Consider the following 20824-nt stretch of genomic DNA (forward strand, 5'->3'; position numbering starts at 1 on the left):
TATTTGCTTTACTACCTTTTGGCTTACAAAAGATTTCATAGGAACACTCTACTTTCAGATAGCAGGGATACCTGTATTTGTCCTTTTGGCACTGGCTTTTTTCACTTAGCATAATGCCCTCATGTTTCATCCACGTTGTAGCATGTGACAGGACTTAACTTCTTTAAGGCTGGCTAATATTCCATTGTATGTATATACCACATTTTATTAATTCATTCATCCATTGATGGACATTTGGTTTGCTTCTACCTCTTGACTATTGTGAATGATGCTGCAATGAACATGGGTGTGGAAATACTGTAGTGTCATGTTTTGGTTCCCTTCTTATTTCCTTTTGTGTATCTATATATTTATCTATTGTTACTATGGGGATTACATATAACATCCTAAAGTTATAGAAATCTAATACGAATTGATACCAACTTTAATTGAACAAAACCCTACTCCTGTATAACTCCATTCTCCTTTTATATTATTGATCTCAGAAATGAATCTTTGTACATTGTGTGCTCAATAATGTAGATTTATAATTATTTTTATGCATTTGTCTTTTAAATCCTGTAGAAAATAAACATGGAGTTACAAACTGAAGTTAATAATATTGGCTGTCATATTTGTCCATGTATTTATGTTAACCACAGATCTTTACACTTTAATGTGGCTCTAAGTTACACTCTAACACCTTTCGTTTCCTCCTGAAGGACTCCCTTTAGCATTGTTCATAAGACAGGTCTAGTGTTAATGAACTTCCTCACTTCTTGTTTATCTGTGAATAGCTTATTTCTCCCTCTCTTTTGAAGGATAGTTTTGCTGGATCTATAATTCTCAGTTGATGCTTTTTTCTTTCAGCAGTTTAAATGTTATCTTCTGACCTCCAGGATTTCTGATGAGAAGTCAGCTGATAATCTTATTGATGATCCCTTATATATGACAAGTCACTTCTCTCTTGCTGCTTTCACAACTCTCACTTTGTCTTTGGCTGTTGACAGTTTGTTTATCATGCATCTAGTGTGTCTCTCTTTGAATTTATCCTACTTTGCGTTTTTTGAGTATAGTAACTTTCTAAGGCTGCTATAATGAAGTGCCACAGGGAATTGCCTGGCGGTACAGTGGTTAGGACTCTGCGCTTTCACTGCCAGGGGCCAGTTTCAATCTGTGGTCAGGGAACTAAGATCCCACAAGCTTTGTGGCATGCCCACTCCCACCCCGCCGTGCAAAAAGTGCCATATACTAGGTAGTTTAAAAAAACAGAAATTTATTTTCTCACAGTTCTGGAGTCTGCAAGTTTAAGATCAAGGTGTTGGCAGAGTTGGTTCCTTCTGCGGTCTGGGAGGGAATATCTGTTCCATGTCTCTCCCCTAGATTTGGTGGTTTGCTGGCAGTCTTTAGTGCTCATTGGCTTCTGCTGCATCATCCCAGTCTCTGCTTCCTTCACATGGCACTCTCTCTGTGTACTTGTCTGTCTCAATTTTTTAATACAGACAACAGTCATGTTGAATTAGGTCCCGCCTAAGACTTTAATTTAACTTGATAATATCTATCAAGGTAAAACCCTATCTCCAAATAAGGACACATGCTGAGGTACTGGGGGGTTAGAACTTCAACATGTATTGGGGGGAGGACACAATTCAACCCATAAGCAGTCCACTTTCTGCTGTATCAAAAATTTCCTCCCCACATGCAATAACCCCATCCCAACATTCCAAAAAACGTAACCATTCTAGCATCAAATCTAAATCCAAAATCTCATATAAAATCACTAAATCCCTGATTATCTGAATCAGGTATAGGTAAGAATTGTTTAACTCAAGCTGAGGCAGAACTCCTCTCTGTCTCTGAATCTGTGAGACCAGACAGTAAGTCTAAAACCTAGCAGGGGGGCTTCCCTGGTGGCGCAGTGGTTGAGAGTCTGCCTGCCAATGCAGGGGACACGGGTTCGAGCCCCGGTCTGGGAAGATCCCATATGCCGCGGAGCAGCTGGGCCCGTGAGCCACAACTACTGAGCCTGCGCGTCTGGAGCCTGTTCTCCACAACAAGAGAGGCCGCGATAGTGAGAGGTCCGCGCACCACGATGAAGAGTGGCCCCCGCTTGCCGCAATTAGAGAAAGCCCTCGCACAGAAACGAAGACCCAACACAGCCAAAAATAAATAAATAAATAAAACCTAGCAGGGAAAATTCCATTAGATTCTTATGGCTTGAGAATAACCCTCATTGGCTGGATGCTCTGTCCTCCAGTCCCACTAGGGTGGTGGCCGTACCCCTTCAGTCATGGCAGCAACCTCACCCACTGGAGTTGAGGATTTATCCTAACCCTCTGGAACCCAGGAGGAGGCCCCATCCCTGGAACAGAGGAGGAACCAGCCCTGCCTCTCAGGTCTGTGCCCTCTGGGCCTGAGTAGCAGTTGCAGATACACTAGCCTCTGAATCTCCTTCAGGATCAGTCTTCCCTTTTCTTGAAACATATGTTCATAACCGAATAGCTCTGTCAGCTCACTTCCTGCCTATAGAATCCCACAAGCCCACCGGCCCCCCTTCATTTCCTCTCACCTCTGTCCCCTTCAGTTCACGCTGGCATTGTTTCTGCTGAGATGAATGATTAGATCCACAAGTCATACACCCATAATCTCTTGAGCGGACACTGCCCAGCCATGCCCTTGGTGTTCTCTCCAGAGCTTGCTTTCTCATTTTTTGAAATACAGATAGGCTGAGAATTTTCTAAATCTTCAGATTCTGCTTCCTTTATGTTTAACAATTTATTCTTCAATTTATGTCTGTCCTCTCACATCTTATTATAAGCAGCAAGGAGAAACCTGGCTGGCACTTTGACACTTTGCTTAGCAGTCTCCTCAGCTAAATATCCAAGTTCAACTTTTCACCCGATAGAACATAATTCAGCCAAGTTCTCTACCACTGTGTAACAAGGATTGCCTTTCCTCCAGTTTTCAGTATCATATTCCTCATTTCTGTCTGAAATCTCACCAGAAATACCTTTAACATCCATATTTCTGCCAGTAATCTTTCCAAAGCAATCTGTTTATTTTCATTCAAGTACCGCATAATTCTTCCTCTTCTTTCTATTCATTACCCAATTTCAAAGTTTCTCCCATATGTTAGGTATTTATTACAACAGCACCCTACTTTCCCATTCCAAAATCTGTATTCATTTCCTAGGGGTGCCATAAGAAAGTTCCACAAGTTAAGTGTCTTAACATAAATTTATTGTCTCACAATTCTGGAGTCTGGAAGTGTGAGATCAAGTTGTTAGTAGTGTTGGTTCCTTCTGAAGGTTGTTAGTGAGAATCTATTCCATGCCTTTTTCCCTAGCTTCTGGTGGTTAGCTGGAAAATTTGGTGTTCAGTGGCTTCTGCCTCACTCCAGTTTCTGCCTTCATCTTTACATGCATTCTCCTGTGTATGTGTCTTTGTGCCCAAATTTACCCCTTTTAATAAGGACACCAATCACATTGGATTAAGGCCCACTTTAACGACCTCATTTTAACTTGATAAATACCCTATCTCCAAATAAGGTCATGTTTTGAGGTTCTGGGGGTTACAACTCTAACATATCTTTTTGGGGGAGACATAAATCAACCCATAACATTGAACTGCTTGGATTTGTAGATTTGTGTACTTCATCAAATTTGGGAAGTTTTTGGTCATTATTTCTTCAAATACTCTTTCTGCTCCTTTCTTTCTCTCTTCTCTTTCTGGGGCTCCCATAATGCATATTAATGATATCTCACAATGATAATGTGAGATTAATGATATCTCACAAATACCTTGGTCTCTGTTCACTTAATTCTTTTTTATTTCTGCTCCTCACTATTTCAGTTGTCCTATATTCAAGTTCACTGACTCTTATGCCTGCTCAAATCTGCTATTGAACCCCTCCAGAGTATTTTTTGTTTCAGTTATTGTACTTTTCAGCTCCAGAATTTGATTCCTTTTTATAATTACTGTCTCTTTGTTGATACTTTCATTTTGATCCTTTATTGTTTTCCTGGTTTTCTCTAGTTCATTGTCCATGTTTTCCTTTAGCTCTTTGAGCATATTTAAGACAGTTGTTCTAAAGTTTTTGTCTAGTAAATCCACTATCTGGGCTTCCTAAGGGCTGATTTCTGTCTGTTTATTTTGTTCCTTGGAATGAGCCATGTTTTCCTGTTTCTTTGTATGCCTTCTGATTTCTTGTTGAAAATTGGGCATTGACTATTATATAACTCTGAAAATCAGATCACCCCCCACACACATACTGGATTTTTTAAAATTGTTGAAGACTAGTAGTTGATTTATTTTAAGACTTTTTCAAACTATTCTTACAAATACTATTCCTAGTATGTGATCACTGAAGTCTCTCTGTTCTTTTAGCTTGTGTTCAGTAAATGTTTATGTTGATTTCCTTGAATGTTGAAAGCTTGATTGGGTGTTTGCTTGGGTGCTGTAAGCCTTTAACTGTTTCCCAGAGCTCTAACAGAGTTGGTTCAGATGGTTTCTCATTTTTTCAGTGTTTCTGTGGGGGAACAAGAGCTTGGAGCTTCAGAGTCTGCTGTTTTGCTGATGTCATTTCTCTATTGAATTTTCCCATGTTCCATTTGGATAATCTGTTAATGGAAGAATATGAATAATATCTACTTAGAAATAAAGGTTTACAGTCTGTGCATCCAGACCTCCGTCCATTTCCTCCATCACATATAGTAGTCCCCCCTTGTCTGCAGGGGATACAAGACTCCCAGTGGACGCCTGAAACTGTGGACAGTACTGAACCCTGTATATATGATGTTTTTTTCCTATACATGTATACCTAAGATACAGTTTAATTTATAAATTAGGCACAGCAAGAGATTAACAACAATAACCAACAATAAAATAGAACAATTACAACAATGTACTGGGGGGGGGAAAAAGAAAGGTTTAAAGTGTTGTGAAAATAATTTATATGAAATAACAAAAGATTCAGAAAATTTCCACTTGCATTATTATACCCACAAAAGCGAAAAACTTCATTTTTTGACCATTTGAGATGGATTTTAAAATATTTTTCATCTTAAGAATTGGTATTTGGAAAAATAAACATTTATCCTTGGTTTTGGTTTAGGAGCTGTGTTTTAAGTAGTATAAGAACTTCAGGAACTATGTTTTAAAGTAACCAAATAGTCCCATTTAATAAGGTAAAGCTCTATTCAATTATGCAGTCATTTCACAAACTCTACTGAAATGATTGATTTAAAGAAGATTTATCAATTCACATTAAAACCATTAGATGGATGGCTGATGGGAAATTGGACATTCATACAATGCCAAAGTAGTACTACATGAATTACTTGGTGACCACAAGGGAAAAACGTAACTGTATAATGAAGGGATGAGAATCACCAGCCCTTTCCGTAGGTGAATCTTAGCGTATCATTAGTGAGTCAGTAATATTATGTCTTGATGTGTTGCAACTTGACGTATTCTAGCCAAAAGGTTTGGCTTGAATCCATCAAACTTGTAGATATAACTCTCAGTTCGGGGGAAATTCCAGGGATAGGCCCTACTCAGTGGAGGAACAAGATAAATAACAGGATGAAAACATAACCACATAAATCCAGAACATGGGGCATTCTGCAGAAAAATAGCACACTGTCTTTAACAAGACAGGGTCATTTTAAAAAGAACACTACAGTAAATTATAAGACTTACTGAGATAACCAAATATAACATGTAGTCTTAGATTGGATACTGGGTTTGGTCAGTTAGGGAAATCTAATATGTTCTAGAAGTACTAGTAGGAACACTTACTGAAGCAGAAAAAGTGAGAATTGATAGAAGAAAATGCAGATTATCGAATTATATGTATGGTATGGTCTCATTTTTGGTACATACAAAAGTATGGAAAGTGTGCTTAGAAAAAGATCTAGGAGCGGGAGTTCCCTGGTGGTCCAGTGATTAGGATTCAGTGCTTTCACTGCTGTGGGCCTGGGTTCAGTCCCTGATCGGGGAACTAAGATCCCGCAAGCTGCACAGTGCAGCCAAAAAACTAAAAAGAAAAAGACCTAGAAGCATGTACATTTTAGATATCTGGAAGAATATGATTTTTTAAAAATTTTGTTATGTTTATATATGCTAATTTTATATACTACTTCTGTAACAAAATATTTCAAATATAAATTACATGACAGTTTATATCTAATTCAATTCTAATATTTCATAATTTTATGAGCAGTGCCTATAAACATGCAACACTTAAATTTTAAGTTTCTATGAAACTACAGTGCTTTAATCCCTGCTTTAACTCTGTTTCTTAGATAGAGAGCCTGGATTTTTTATTTCTATTAAAGACAATTGAGGAATTCTATAAAAATGAAGATGGAGAAAATCTGGAAATCCTCTGTCCAGTTCAAGATCAAGCCTGTGTAGCTAAATTTGAAGATGGAGTTTGGTACCGAGCAAAAGTTATTGGTAGGAAATTGCACACTATTTCCTCAGTGAAATGTTATGCTTAAAAATTGATACCATTTGAGTCAGTACAAATTAAATCATGGAAGTGATTATTATTTGATCTTACAGTTTTACTCTTTAGAAAGCTAGCAATAGTGTTGATAGATGAACCTCTGGCTCCTTAGATTTCATTCAATTTGACTAGGACTTAACCATTTTTTTTTGTTTTCTAACGTTTGCCTTATTTAAAAAGTTAAATAGTGCTAAATGACTTACACATACTCCACTCTCCTCCAAAAAGGCAAATACTTTTTGTCGTTTATCTGTGTTGTTTTTTCTAAATAATATGTTATACTTTGTAGGTACTTCAGTCTTAGGTATTAATTATGTTAGACAAATTTTAGATCTCTTGTAGCTCTTTTGTCCCTTCTCTCCTCCCACATAGTTATTGATGTATCACAATTTTTAGTTATATTCTTATTCTATGCAAGTATTTTCAGTGCTACTCCCTAAAGTATACTGTAATTCTGAGTTAATAATTGCATCAATTTTTCACTTTATTTTCTTTTATTGGGTTGGCCAAAAGGTTCATTTGTTTTTCCCATAAGATGGCTCTCATAGCACTTAGTTGTCTTTAACTTCATTCGAAACAATTTTGTTAGATTGTATTGTGACAGCTGTCATATCAGCGTGCATTTTAAAAAAAACTTATCAAAATTGGTGAAATTTGTGTAGCTATTTTAGTTTTGAAGATGGAAGAGAAAAAAGCAACATTTTCGGCATATTATGCTTTATTATTTCAAGAAGGGTAAAAACGCAACTGAAATGCAAAAAAAGATTTGTACAGTGTATGGAGAAGGTGCAGTGACTGATAGAACGTGTCAAAAGTGGTTTGCAAAGTTTCATGCTGGAGATTTCTCGCTGGACGATGCTCCACTGTCAGGTAGACAGTTGAAGTTGATAGCAATCAAATAGAGACGTTAATTGAGAACAGTCAACGTCATACCATGCTGGAGATGCTTTTGAGTAGCTAACATACTCAAAACATACAAATCAAGTATTGAAAATCATTTGCACCAGCTTGGTTATGTTCATCGCTTTGATGTTTGGGTTCCACATAAGTTAAGCGAAAAAAACCTTCTTGACTGTATTTCCGCATGCAATTCTCCACTGAAATGTAACAAAAACATTCCATTTATAAAACAAATTGTGACGGAGGATGAAAAGTGGATACTGTACAATAATGTGGAACGGAAGAGATTGTGGGGCAAGCGAAATGAACCACCGCCAACCACACCAAAGGCCAGTCTTCATCCAAAGAAGGTGATGTCGTGTATATGGTGGGATTGGAAGGGAATCCTCTATCATGAGCTCCTTCCGGAAAACCAAACGATTAATTCCAACAAGTACTGCTCCCAATTAGACCAACTGAAAGCAGCACTTGACGAAAAGCGTCTAGAATTAGTCAACAGAAAACGCATACTCTTCCATCAGGATAGCACAAGACCGCATGTTTCTTTGATGACCAGGCAAAAACTGTTACAGCTTGGCTGGGAAGTTCTGATTCATCCGCTGTATTCACCAGACATTGCACCTTCGGATTTCCACTTATTTCGGTCTTCACAAAATTCTCTTAATGGAAAAAATTTCCATTTCCTGGAAGACTGTAAAAGGCACCTGGAACAGTTCTTTGCTCAAAAAGATAAAACGTTTTGGGAAGATCAAATTATGAAGTTGCCTGAAAAATGGCAGAAGGTAGTGGAACAAAAAGGGTGAATATGTTGTTCAATGAAGTCCTTGGTGAAAATGAAAAATGTGTCTTTTATTTTTGGTTAAAAAACCGAAAGAACTTTTTGGCCAACCCAGTAATCTATGGCTACATTTTCCTAGTAGTTTAAAACAATTTTCCACATGATTAGGCTTTTCAGATAATGCTGGTTTGATTTTTTTTTTTTTTGTAACAGTGAAAACATCCTTCTATTATCTGCTCCAATTAGACTGCTTGTCCCCTAGGCTTGTTATTCTGGGAGTTTATTTCACTTGTTTTCCTGAATTGGATTGCTTGTTTTCTGGATCCCATTTACCTTTTCGGTTTACTTCCATATTTTGGTGGAGCATTTTCCTCAGAGAGAATAAATGGAAGGGAAATTTTGAGACCTTCCATGTCTCCTGATTCTACTCACACATGATTGATAATTTGGGGAAAACTGTTCTTTAAATCCCATCCCGTATCCATTTGTTTGTTTTTGTTTAAAACCGCATCTGCATTCAGGGACTTGAGGAATGGTAAGAATCTAATGGTGTCGTTACACTTGAGATTTTCTTTCTTGCGTGAGGATTCCACTGGAAACAGGGCAAGGTCCCCTCACCTCTTTACCTTACTCTTAGGGTACACACGTCTTCTCAGGTACCTGAGCTGCTTGAGTGCCATGTCGAGTGGTGCCAGTGTTGTTCCATCTGCTTTCACTTCTACCAAGGGGCAGAGAATGCCCAAACTTTTTCCATTTTGAAATTATATGTACTGTATTAGTTTTTAAATTTGAAAGTAATGGCAACAAGTTTGGTAGCATTGTACATACGTGTGCTTAGGGGACTAAAGTCAGTCATATTCTGAGTATTTACAAAAAGGTCAGTTTATGATAGATCTTTATTCAAACTTCGGTGTGTTCAAACCTTCCAGAGGTTTCTTTGGTATCCTTTAAAATATGAAAACTAGTTTCACATAGAGGTCTGTTTCTGCTCATTTTTCACAATATCCCCAGATAATTTTTTTAAATTTCACAGTTAGATATTATTATACGAATGAACCTGTGTCTTGATCATTAAGTCTTTTGCCTTGTTTGATTACCTATGTTGACTAACAAACATTAAGTGCTTATTTTGTGCTTGGTTCTTTGCAGAGTATTTTAAATAGGTGAGTTCTCAAAAAGAGTCTTAATAAGATTTGATTCTATTGGTACACCCACTTTACAGGTGAAATAATGAGGCCTACAGAGAAAAAGTAACTTGCTCAGGGTAGTATCTTAGAGATATTAATTAGCTTTCTCAGAGTCACATGTCATTTAAGTGTCTAACTCCAAACCTAATTCTTAACTTTTAGGCCATAACACCTAGCATTTGATGGCTATTTTGTTATCCTGATTTTGGTTGTCCTTTAGCTATCTTTAAATTGTTAGTTTCTCATTCACCGAGTCTGAACAGGTATGCATTATGGTTGATTTTGTGAAGTTCACATATTAGAAATATTTTTTACATTAAAAAAATATTAAGTTTGTATGTTGAACATAAAGGCATTCGAATCTAGTTGATTGTAGATCAGCCTAAATTTTGCTAGATAATTCTTTTTTTTCCAAGTTTGTGATTTCCAATTTCATAATTTTTGAAGGATTGCCTGGACATCGTGAAGTTGAAGTTAAATATGTGGACTTTGGCAATACAGCAAAAATAACACTTAAAGAAATGCGTAAAATAAAGGATGAGTTTCTGAATCCTGCAGAGAAGGTAATCTACTTATTATAAATCATAGGGTTAGAATATTAGCACAAATATGAAAGTATTTTTAGAAGTTATTTTCACCGTAGAAATGTTCTTTTAACTTCACTTTTTCTGTAAATAATTTCTGATTCATGGGCTATAGAAAAGAGTCTCTATAGTTACTGTTTAAAAAATAATATGTATCTTAGCAAATAAGCATTAATTATAAACGTGTATATATTTGTGTCTTTATAAGTACTTACTGGTCTGCAGCTTTTAGTGTTATTTTGAAATATCTGTATAAGGTAGTAAGAATATGATATGTGAAAAAAACTGATTACAGAAATGATTTTACTGTGATCCCATTTATGTTTAAGTATATATAACGTGTGCCAGAGAAAGAGAGAAGTCTGGAAGAATAAGTATCAATAAAAAACTTATCCTTCTCTTGGAATCCTACTACCCAGAGATAAGTTTAAGGAGGTTTATTTCCTAATTCATATACTCCTAGTATTTGAATTGTTATTAAGCAGTATTTTTCATTTAAAAATGGGTAAAATGATACAGGAAAAATTTGAAAATACAGATGAGTAAAATGAGGGGGGAATCACTCAGAATTATTCAATATTTTTGGTATATATACTTCTAAGATACATCATCTGTGTTTTTAAGAATTATGGGATTAGACTATATATAGTCCCATAACCTGATTTTTCATTTAACAATGTGTCATAATTCTTTCAATGGATGCTTATTATTCCAGTATCTGAGTATACAATAATTCATTCAACAAAATTAATTAATTTTCAACAGATTAATTAATCTGTTTTTTTGTTTGTTTCATTTTTGGTTTGGATTTTTTTTAATAGGTTATTGGGGATTTTATTTTTTTAATTGATGTACAGTATTATATAAGTTGCAAGTGTACAATATAGTGATTCATGATTTTTTAAAGTTATACTCCATTTATAGTTATTGTAAAATATTGACTATATTCCCTGTGCTGTATAATATATCCTTGTAGCTTATTTTATACATAATAGTTTGTACTTCTTAATCCCATACTCCGTTGATTCCAACAGTTTGCATTTATAAAAGTACTGTTAGAGACATCTTTGGACATTTATTTGTTTTCTAAATATGTATTAAATTCAAATTCAAATATGTATTAAAATTCAAATATGTATTAAGTTCAAAGTTTAGTTTTGTACACATTTAACACTTTATTTTAATTCTAAAATAACTGTAAATTAAGTTTACTTTCTTAATGGTGCAATTCTGTTTGACACAGGCAATTAAATGTAAGCTGGCCTATGTTGAACCATGTAAAGGGACACTGCAGTGGTCAAAAAAAGCTAAAGAAAAATTTCAAGAAAAGACTCAAGATAAGTTTATGACATGTTCAGTCATTAGTAAGCTATTTCCATTTTTATTTGTTGCTATATGATCATAATTTTAAATAAGACTAACATGATATAACATTTGTCAGATCTTATAATAAATTCAGTGTGTCATCAGTATGAGTAGTGAGAGAGAACATTTATTGAGAACTGGGGACAATGGAATAATATCTTCTGCAGGCTCTAGAGCCTAAAATCAGCACATGAGGCAAAAATTTCCATTGAAGATCAAGTCACCCTCAGCGTGGCCTTTTGAAAGCCCTAAAGCCAGGAGTTAGCTTCTCTTGTTTCTCTTTGTTTTTGTCCTGGGTCTCTGTCCCTCATCTTGGAGTGATGGATGCTAAGGTATAATTTGCAGGAAAGTGAGGGGAGATGGGGCATAACTGGTAAATAGTTTTTTTTGTTTTTGTTTCATTCTACTTGAGGGAATTTAAGTATAGGCTCTCGGCATATTTTGAAAAAAAGTAGCTTCTTTTTTGGAACAGTTTGGGTCTGGGATACACAGGCTGAGCGCTAGCCCACAGTTTGGTAACCCAGCAAGTTTAATGGCAAAATCTGATCTGAATTTACATGAAGATACAATGCTATATGTTGTAGTGATCTCCTTTACAGTGAGATATATTCCACTTCAGGATAGTCATGTTCGCTTCTGAGCTGCTGCCTCAGAATCACTGTGGGTATTACAAAATAAGCAATATGTGTTCTATATAGCTTTTCTCATTTTGAAGAATTCTGAAACATGTCTGGCCCCAAGGGATTTGGATAGGGGACTTGAAAGCTGTTATTATCTGGGATTTTGATCTTTTCCAAAGCTGTGACCAACGTGGGCTGTGTTGGTCTTTAACAAGTACTAGTGCAGGATACACACGAGCATGGCTACTTAGGGTTGACTTAAGGGACTTCCAAAGGTACTTTTTACTGTATCCATTTTTTTCATTTTCATCATACTCCGATCTAGTAAACCCAAAATATCATGAGATTATTAGCCTGTTTTACGAGGGAATTGAAGCTTAAAGATCATTGCTCAAGGCCACATAACCTAGAAATGATTGCATATTTGTGTTAATTTATTCACTTTAACATAAGACATTGTTCTGACGTAGTAGTTCTGTTGAAGAGGAATATGATGATAGAAATTGTACCCTTAGTCTATAGAATTTTTATGTCTGGATTCTCTGATATAAACAGTAAATTAAGGGCCTCTTAGTCTTGAGTAATCTCCACTGATTTTGAGCTGACTTCAACGTGCTTTAATTCTGCTTCTCAGCTTTCCTTTTGGTATTTTATTCTGTTGGTTTTTAGCTCTCCCTTTAACATCTCCTCCCGAGGTTAACCCGTGAAGACTTGACTCCTGGGTTTCTCTCTTACCTCCCCCCTTTTTCATTCTCAATTACTTGTTATACCAGTAATATCTAAACACAAGTTGTAGTGTATCTTAACCTAGAAAATTTGATTTAAGGAATGCCAGAAGGCCCCACCGACCTAAAACATCTTTCCCCATTAACCTGCACAGTGATGAGATTAGTATACATTTTTACCTTACAAAGCAAGAGACATTTAAATTTTAATTAGGAGCAGAGCAGGGAAGATGGTGAAGGTACAGCACCATGGGAAGCTGGCCCTGTGGAATAAAGAACTTGTGCACGGGCAGTATGAAATCAAAGCACTAAAGGGAACACAAGAGATGGAAAGTGAGGAGATTAGAGTTTACTGAGGCTCAGAGTTGCTTAGCTTTTTGTTTCTAGATAATTTATCTGGTCCATTAAAAAAGTAGTCAGGAATCATTTTTAAGCTCTTGAAAAACAGCTTTCTAACATGTATTCTTATAACTGGGTAATACAGGATGTTACTGCTGGTAATGACTTATCTTTTTATTTGGAATCATCATTCTCTTAGCACCTGCCAGCTACTGTTGTATAGAAGTATAGGCATAAACCGATCTCAGTGCATAGAACTGTGTGTTTCCTAAAGAAATTCCTCTGTCATTTATTCAAATGCATATTGAGCAGGCCCTCTATGCTATGTACTATAAATAAGTAAATAGGCACACGAGGTGTAACTTCACCCTCAGCTAACTCCCAGTTTAGATTAAGAAATAGACCTAATGGTTTGTCCTAAAAACAGAAGGACGGGGAAAAATTCCACTTAATGCTCTGGGTTGAGTTTTTGTTGTTTTAAACTTTGTGCTGTTTTTTTTGTTGTTGTTTTTTGGTGCCATTCTTATAAAAGCTGTAAAACTTCGCAAATAAGCACTGTCCTGAATTAACTTTCATTCATTTCTTTTGTCCTCTGGAACTTGGTAGAATCCAATAAAACAGTTTAAAAACACAACAGAATGCTGCTTCAATAAATGTATGTCACTATGTTTTTTCTGAATCTAAAAGCTTTAAGCTGCTTTTGGTTCATTGTGGAACAGTGCACAGTAACCTAAAATGAAAATTTTATTAACATTGGCAGTTCTTTTATGTGTGAATAATGCTACTTTTACCCCAGAGAGAGACTGACATTATTGAGCAGGAAACCTCATGGATGCAAAATGAAGGAAATTAAGTTCTCAGGTTTTTAAAAATTGCTTTTTAGTATATTTTGGGACATATTTATTTCTTTCCCCAAACTAGTCTTAATGGTTTTACAGAAATTCTGGAAGACAATGTGCTCTTAGTTGAGCTTTTCGATTTTCTTGGTGCTCCTGGAATGACTCCTACCAGTATTAATGACCAGCTAGTCAAAGAGGGCCTAGCATCTTATGAAGTAGGGTAAGTGGACCTGTAAACTTTTATTTTTAGTTCATATGTAACACTTCACAAGAAGGGAAACTGGCATATCATTCCCCATTGATTATCTGCTTAGGCTATAGACTTGGGAGCTTTTCCCTGTTAATGGGTCAGTAAAAAGAGAAGGAAAAATAATTGGAGTCTTTAGCCTAGTGGGAATAGAGTGGCTTTTTCCTTCATCTATAAGGGATTCTACAACAGCAAGAATGGCTCCTGGAGATGGAGGGTGCACCACAGTTTATTTATCCATTCACCTACTGAAGGACATCTTGGTTGCTTCTAAGTTTTGGCAATTATTAATAAAGCTGCTATAGACGTTGCGTGCAGGTTTTTGTGTGGACATAAGTTTTCAACTCCTTTGGGTAAATACCAAGTAGCTGCTGGATCCTATGATAAGAGTATGTTTAGTTTTATAAGAAACCGCCAAACTGTCTTCCACAGTGGCTGTTCCAGTTTGCGTTCCCACCAGCAGTGAGTGAGGGTTCCTGTTGCTCCACATCCTCGCCAGCATTTGGTGCTGTCGGTGTTCCAGATTCTGGTGGCTTAGTAGATGTGTAGTGGTGTCTCATATTTGTTTCAATTTGCATTTGCATAATTCTTACCTCACACTATACAAAAAGGCTAGCTCAAATGGATTATACTCTTAAAATTAAGAGCTAAAAGTAAACTTCCAGAAGAAAAAAGGAGGAAATCTTCAGTACAGTGGATTGAGCAAAGATATCTAAGACACCAAAAGCACAGTCCATAAAAGAAAAGAAATGATAAGTTTGTCCTCATCGTATTTAAAACATGTACATTTCAAAAGACACTATTAAGTAAGTGAAAGACAAACAACAGACTGGGAGAAAATACTTGCAGAACGTATCCTATAAAGGACTTGTATTTGGAATTCCTAGAACTCTTAAAACTCAATAAGAAGACAGTCCAACCAAAGAAAATGGATAAAATATATGAACAGACATTTACCAGAGAAGATACACAATTGGCTAATCGGTACATGAAAGATGCTCAATGTCATTAATCATCAGGGAAATGCAGATTAAAGCCATAATGAGGTACCATTTCTCCCCCACTAGAACAGCTGTTACATATAAGAGAGGCAATTACAGATGCTGGTGAGGACGTGGAGTAACCCTCATTACTGGGGGGCGTAGAATGGTGTGTAGCTCTTTGGAAAATGGCTTGTGGATGTCTCAAAATTTAAACATAAAAGTACCATAAAACCTAGTAATTCCTCTCCTAGGTATCTACCCAGGAGAAATGAAAACATATGTCCATACACAAACTTGCAAGCAGTTGTTCGTAGCAGCACTACTCATATTCTAGCCAAAAATTGGAAACAATGTAAATATCCAGTGACTGGTGAATAGACAAAACACAGTATATTCCTGCAGTGGGATATTGTTCGGCCATAAAAAGAAACAAACTGACACGTCTACTTCATGGATGAACCTCGGAAATTTCTTTTTAAATATTTCTTTATTTATTTGGCTGTGCTGGGTCTTAGTTGCAGAACGTGGGATCTTCGTTGCGGCATGTGGCATCTAGTTCCCTGACTAGGGATCAAACCCAGCCCCCAGGAATTGGGAGCACAGAATCTTAACCACTGGACCACCAGGGAAGTCCCTAAACCTCAGAAATTTTAATCTAGGTAAAAGAAGCCAGAAACACGAGATTACTAATTGTATGATATGTCCAGAAAAGGCAAACTAATAGATACAGAAAGTAGATCAGGGGTTGCCTGGGGCTAGAAGTGGGCACAAGGATTAAGGGTAAATGGACGTGGGGTGTCTTATGGGGGTGTATGTGTGAAAATGTTCTAAAACTGATTGATGCTGATAGTTATACCATTTGGTAAAGTTACTGTCATACACTTGAAATGGGTGAACTTTTTGACATCTAAGATACACCTCAATAAACTTGTTTTTTTAAAAAAAATAGCCCATTAGCTAATAGTCCTTCTTATTGTTCAGTTATATAAGCGAGAAATATTTACAGACTGACTTGTTATCTGTACTCAGTGGTGAGTAAGGTTGGTTTGTAGTAGGAAAGGAGATGGTCAGTCTGACCTTTCAGTGCCATAAGGGCTGTGCAAAGGGTAATTACAGTGCTGTGGGAATCCTGGAGGGCTCACCATTGGAGCTCTCACTTAAGCTGAATTCTTTACTACAACCAGGAGTGAAGGCCTGCATTCAGGAAAAATAGGTGTGTTTATGTATTGTTAGTTCAGTCACACAGCTAACGGACAGGAAAAAAGGTAGTAGTGGCTGGTATGGCGGGAGAAACGCAGAGACTATATAATTGAGGAACCTCAGTCACTGAGAAGTAGATTACAGTCCTTTTCAAACTCTTGAATGTGTTTGCACGTTATCCCTTGAAGAAAGGGGAGCTACTGAAGGATTTTAAACAGAGGACTGAGAGATTTGCATTTTAGAAAGCTGTCTCTGATGGCAAGTTTTCGAAAAACACCTGGAGATGGAAAATGGCTAGATGATGAAACATAAAGGAGGTGAGCATCACAAGACCCTGCTGCTCATTGTAGGTGAGGAAGAGGAGGGAGTTGAGGTTGACTCTGAGGATCACTGGCCTGACCACCAGTGACTGGTGACACTGTTCCCTGAGAACAGAGCACAGGTTTGCAGGGAGAGTGAAGGCAACACCCGCTCTGGGTGTATTGTGTGAGGTCCTGTGGCTATTAAAGCAGAGGGAGAATCTCCAAGAAGCAAAAGCATTGTGCAGTGGTCGGGAGCCGTGGGTCACGCCCTCGGCCGTGGGACCGCAGGGGTCACGTGATGAGAGGGAGGAGCAGGCATTGCAGTGGCTAAGGAAGGTGGGTGAGGGGAGCGGCAGGCATGTTCACTCACCCTCAGTGCTCAGGCTTGTACTCAGCAAGGGCAAATCCACGTCTCCTGGGTCAGCCTGAAATTTGTACCATTTGGGAGACCCCATTTTAAGAAAAAGAATACAAAATTGTAACTATAGAATTAAAAAAACAAAAGTAATATTCATGTAGACTGGCAAAAGAAATCAACGAATTATAGATTTTCAAAAGTTGACAAATACCACAAATGTTAGAAAATTCAGACTCATCTGTAAAATACTTTCTTTTTTAGCTGTATACTGATTACCACATGAAATGTCAGATTTTGTGATATCCCTATGGAGAGAACAGAAAAGTAATCCAGTCTTTTCTCTAGTGTGGCTGATTGAAATTTGTTTATTGGTAATTTTTTTTTAAGTTTTTTTTTTTTAGAGCCATAGCTCAATTATTGGTAATGTCATGTAAATTTCTAAAAATCAGAGTTAATTTTAGGAGAATCTATTATTTGTTTCATGGATTATACATATATCATATATATACATAATATTCAAGACACTTCAAGTTTTATTATAATGAATCTTTAATACAATTTGATTTGACATTCATTAATGTATTGATTTATGATTTAATTTGTTTATTACCAGGGTAACCCTATTTCTCATCCAAACTGGGACATGTTTAAGAATGAAAGAGAAGCACTGTTATGCCAGAAAAACAAGTGTACAGTGGCTCAGTTACTCATTACACATAGTGGTGCATTAGCTTTGTATTGAACCTTGTTTTCATGTGTGACACTAAGGTTATGGGAGCATTTCTGGAACCCACTGCTGCACCAAGATGGCTAGCAATAGAGTAACTCCACAGGACGTGTCGTGAGCCACAAAACTGTATCCCACTAAATCCAAACTAAATGTGTCTCCAGCTCAGCTTCCCCTTAGCCAACCCAGAATGCTTTGGCCAACACCCAAGATGAGAAAAAATAGGACAGAGGAAAAGTGGGAGTGGAAAGAGCCCATGATCTTAACTAATTGCAGTTAGAATATTTACTTTTGAAAATTTTATAGAAGCACATTGCTTTGCCCCTCCCAAGGTACCAGTTTTCATAAACCACCTCTGCTGCTCTGGCAGCCCAGCCGGTCTCCTTGCCCTTCCACACCCAGACTGCCGATTCCTGAGGACTGCAGCCAGTCCCACTGTCTTCATAGAATCTACTGCCTGTCCTCAGAGTAGCACATGAGCTTCCCTGGGTCAGTGCGTGCCCTGAGCGCCTGAGGCCTAAGAGGAAAAGAGCTGTGAAGTCCCACAGTCTAGTCTGTTGGGCTCAACTATAGCATGTACGCACACCATCCTTTATAAAATAAAACATGATGCTTCCCAAATATTCTGGCCCCTGTCTACCTTAAGGTTCATGCTGTGTCCTACTGCTTTACTATGTCAAAGCTACGTGTTTTCTTTTGGTTTCTGGAATGCCTCACTAACTTTTGCTTGTCCTTTTAAAATCTCAATTGAAATGTCATTTAATCAAGATACACCTTCTCCAACTCACAGACTGGGTTAGATTTCGCTGGCCTATGCCCTTGTTCTGTATAATTTTTTTTGTGTGTAATTATGTGATCTCTCAGTATCACAATAGCATAAGCTCCAGGAGGACCGGAACCCTGCTTATTTTGTCCACTGCCATATCTCTGGGATCTAGCATTCTCGGCTCACAGTATGTACCCAGGAAATATTAGTTGAATGAAAGAAATGAGTACCTGGGTCTGGAAGGTACTCTCTTCTGGAAGAAGAGAGACCTGGTTAGGTGATTCAGATGGCGAGTTAACATATACATAATAAATGAGTCCATCACTTTCATCAATCATCCCAGTCTTCCTAGGTGAAGATGCAAGTCGGAGCATTATCACTTACAGGAGAGAGAAGTTAAAAAAAAAAAAAAAAAATAGATCGGGAACCTGAAACTAAAGAAAAACCAGGAACCAAAGAAAGAGAACATTTCAAGGAGGAAAGAGCTAGTTTAGGCTCAGAGTTGATGTTGAGTAAGGACTGAAAACTGTCCATTAGATTTGGAAGGAAAAACTGTTAGTCTCCTTGGTTAGCAAAATCTCAAGCTTATTGTGAAAGAACTTAAGTTTTTTCCTTTAAAGAATTTTGACATTAATTATTTGTGATTAGAATCTGAACTAATCTGATTCATTAAACATTCTAAACACTTCATTAATTTTGCTTATTAAGATATTTTAAAATAGCAGTTGTTTTCCACTTATATTCTCAAATGGATTGATACTTTTTAGTCAAGGAGAAATATTCAAGTTACCAAAAAAAAAAAAAACACTGAATAATTCTGTTCCTTTGTGAGTACAAAATATCAGTGGGAAATTGTGTAATTGTGAGCACACTTGGTATTTTAAACTGTTTTTAAAATAGAAAGTTTGGCTTTTACATTTTTTTTTCCTCTTTGTCCTTTGTTAATCATTAAGAACTCTTTTTTTAAAAAAGACTAAAATTTCTGTTAGTATCAAAACTGCAAAGCAGTGAATCATATCTAAAAATTATTCATCTCTAGATCTAAGCAAATACAAACATAAATATTTTGCAAACTACTCTTTTTGCTAATGGGTTTTGTTATTTTTCAGATATACCCTCAAAGATAATTCCAAAAAGCATACTGAAGTATGGGATCCTTCTCCAGAAGAAATTATTTCAAATGAAGTAAACAACTTAAATCCTGTATTTGCAAAATCTCTATCTAATGAGGATCTGCAGTCACTTTATTATAAGGAACTGCCTGTGTACATCTGCAGTGTAGTGTCTCCTGAGAAGATTTATGTTCAGTGGTTATTAACAGAAAACTTACTTCATAGGTATAACATTCAAAGAAAACATTGTGCATGTAGCTTTATTCTTTTTTCTATATTTCGTGTCAAAGATCTAGAAGTCATAAATGCAGAATTTTGAAAGTACAAAATTATTTCAGCTAAATATTCACTAAAAAACCAGTTAAAAGTATACAAATAGTATTTTTACTGGTTATTTTCACTGTGTTAGGGTTTATAAATTCCACAAATGCTTACTGAGTGCCTATTATTTGACAGCCAGTATTATAGGTGTTGGGGGATACAGTGGTAAAAACATGGACAAGCTTGTGCTGTCATGGAGCTTAAATTCTAGTAGAGGGAGTGACAGTGAACAAAGTATTCAGTGCAGCAGATGATGATGAAGACGAGAAAAATCAAGCAGTGGGGGAGGAGGACCTCACAGAGTCAGTGACTCTTGAAATGGACCCTGAAGGCAGGGAGGGAGGGAGCCACGAAGATGCCTGGGAGAAGCTCACGTCAGGCAGAGGGAAGAACTAGTTCCAGACCCTGCAGTGGAAATGTGGTTGGGTGTCCAAGGAAGAACAAGGTAGCCGGTTTGTTTGGAATAGAATGAGGGAGGGAGGACAGTAGAAGACAGGGAGTCAGGGAATTGTACGTTACAAGAAAAGGTTTCGAGAGTTAAAATTTTTTTTCTTTACATAGTTTAGGGGAAAAGATGGTCGCTGCTTATGAAAACTCAAAATGGAAACCTGTTAAATGGAAGAATGATATGCACTGTGCTGTTAAGATCCCAAATGAAAATCAGTGGCAAAGGGGCCAGATCATCAGAATGGTTACAGACACATTGGTAGAGGTAAATGCAGCGTTAAAAATATAATCGTGAAAGTGAATGCATTTTGTATGTTCATCCAATTTTTATTATGCTTTTCAGTTTGCAAAAAAAAATTTTTTAAGCACTGTCTTTCCATAGACTTAAAGTTATTGTTTTCATAGGTCTTGCTGTATGACGTGGGTGTTGAACTAGTAGTGAATATTAACTGTTTAAGAGAACTTGAAGAAAACCTAAAGACAATGAGAAGATTATCTTTGGAATGCTCTCTTGTTGATATAAGGTAGTTTTTA

At 36.9% G+C, this 20824-nt stretch overlaps 1 protein-coding gene and 1 long non-coding RNA gene across 6 annotated transcripts in view; one reads left to right on the forward strand and one right to left on the reverse strand.

Moving 5' to 3' along the window:
- Positions 1–20824, forward strand: part of RNF17 (ring finger protein 17) — a 129971-nt gene that overhangs the window by 59438 nt on the left and 49709 nt on the right. For 4 of the 5 annotated variants that reach the window (XM_082364887.1, XM_082364888.1, XM_082364890.1 and 1 more), the window contains 7 exons: positions 6285–6438; positions 9803–9918; positions 11147–11303; positions 13927–14047; positions 19520–19747; positions 20405–20555; positions 20696–20814. In XM_082364887.1, the coding sequence (XP_082221013.1) occupies positions 6285–6438; positions 9803–9918; positions 11147–11303; positions 13927–14047; positions 19520–19747; positions 20405–20555; positions 20696–20814 (1046 nt within the window). The remainder of the gene's footprint in view (positions 1–6284; positions 6439–9802; positions 9919–11146; positions 11304–13926; positions 14048–19519; positions 19748–20404; positions 20556–20695; positions 20815–20824) is intronic. The other variant, XM_082364886.1, reaches the window with a different exon arrangement.
- On the reverse strand, positions 756–6368 carry LOC309615422. The gene is made up of 2 exons (XR_014236813.1): positions 2164–6368; positions 756–1869 (listed from the first exon to the last, which is right to left on the reverse strand). It is a non-coding gene; the product is annotated as an uncharacterized lncRNA (long non-coding RNA).

This window comes from Balaenoptera borealis (genome assembly GCF_965194805.1).
Source record: "Balaenoptera borealis genome assembly, chromosome: 18".
NCBI classification, from domain to species: Eukaryota; Metazoa; Chordata; class Mammalia; order Artiodactyla; family Balaenopteridae; genus Balaenoptera; species Balaenoptera borealis.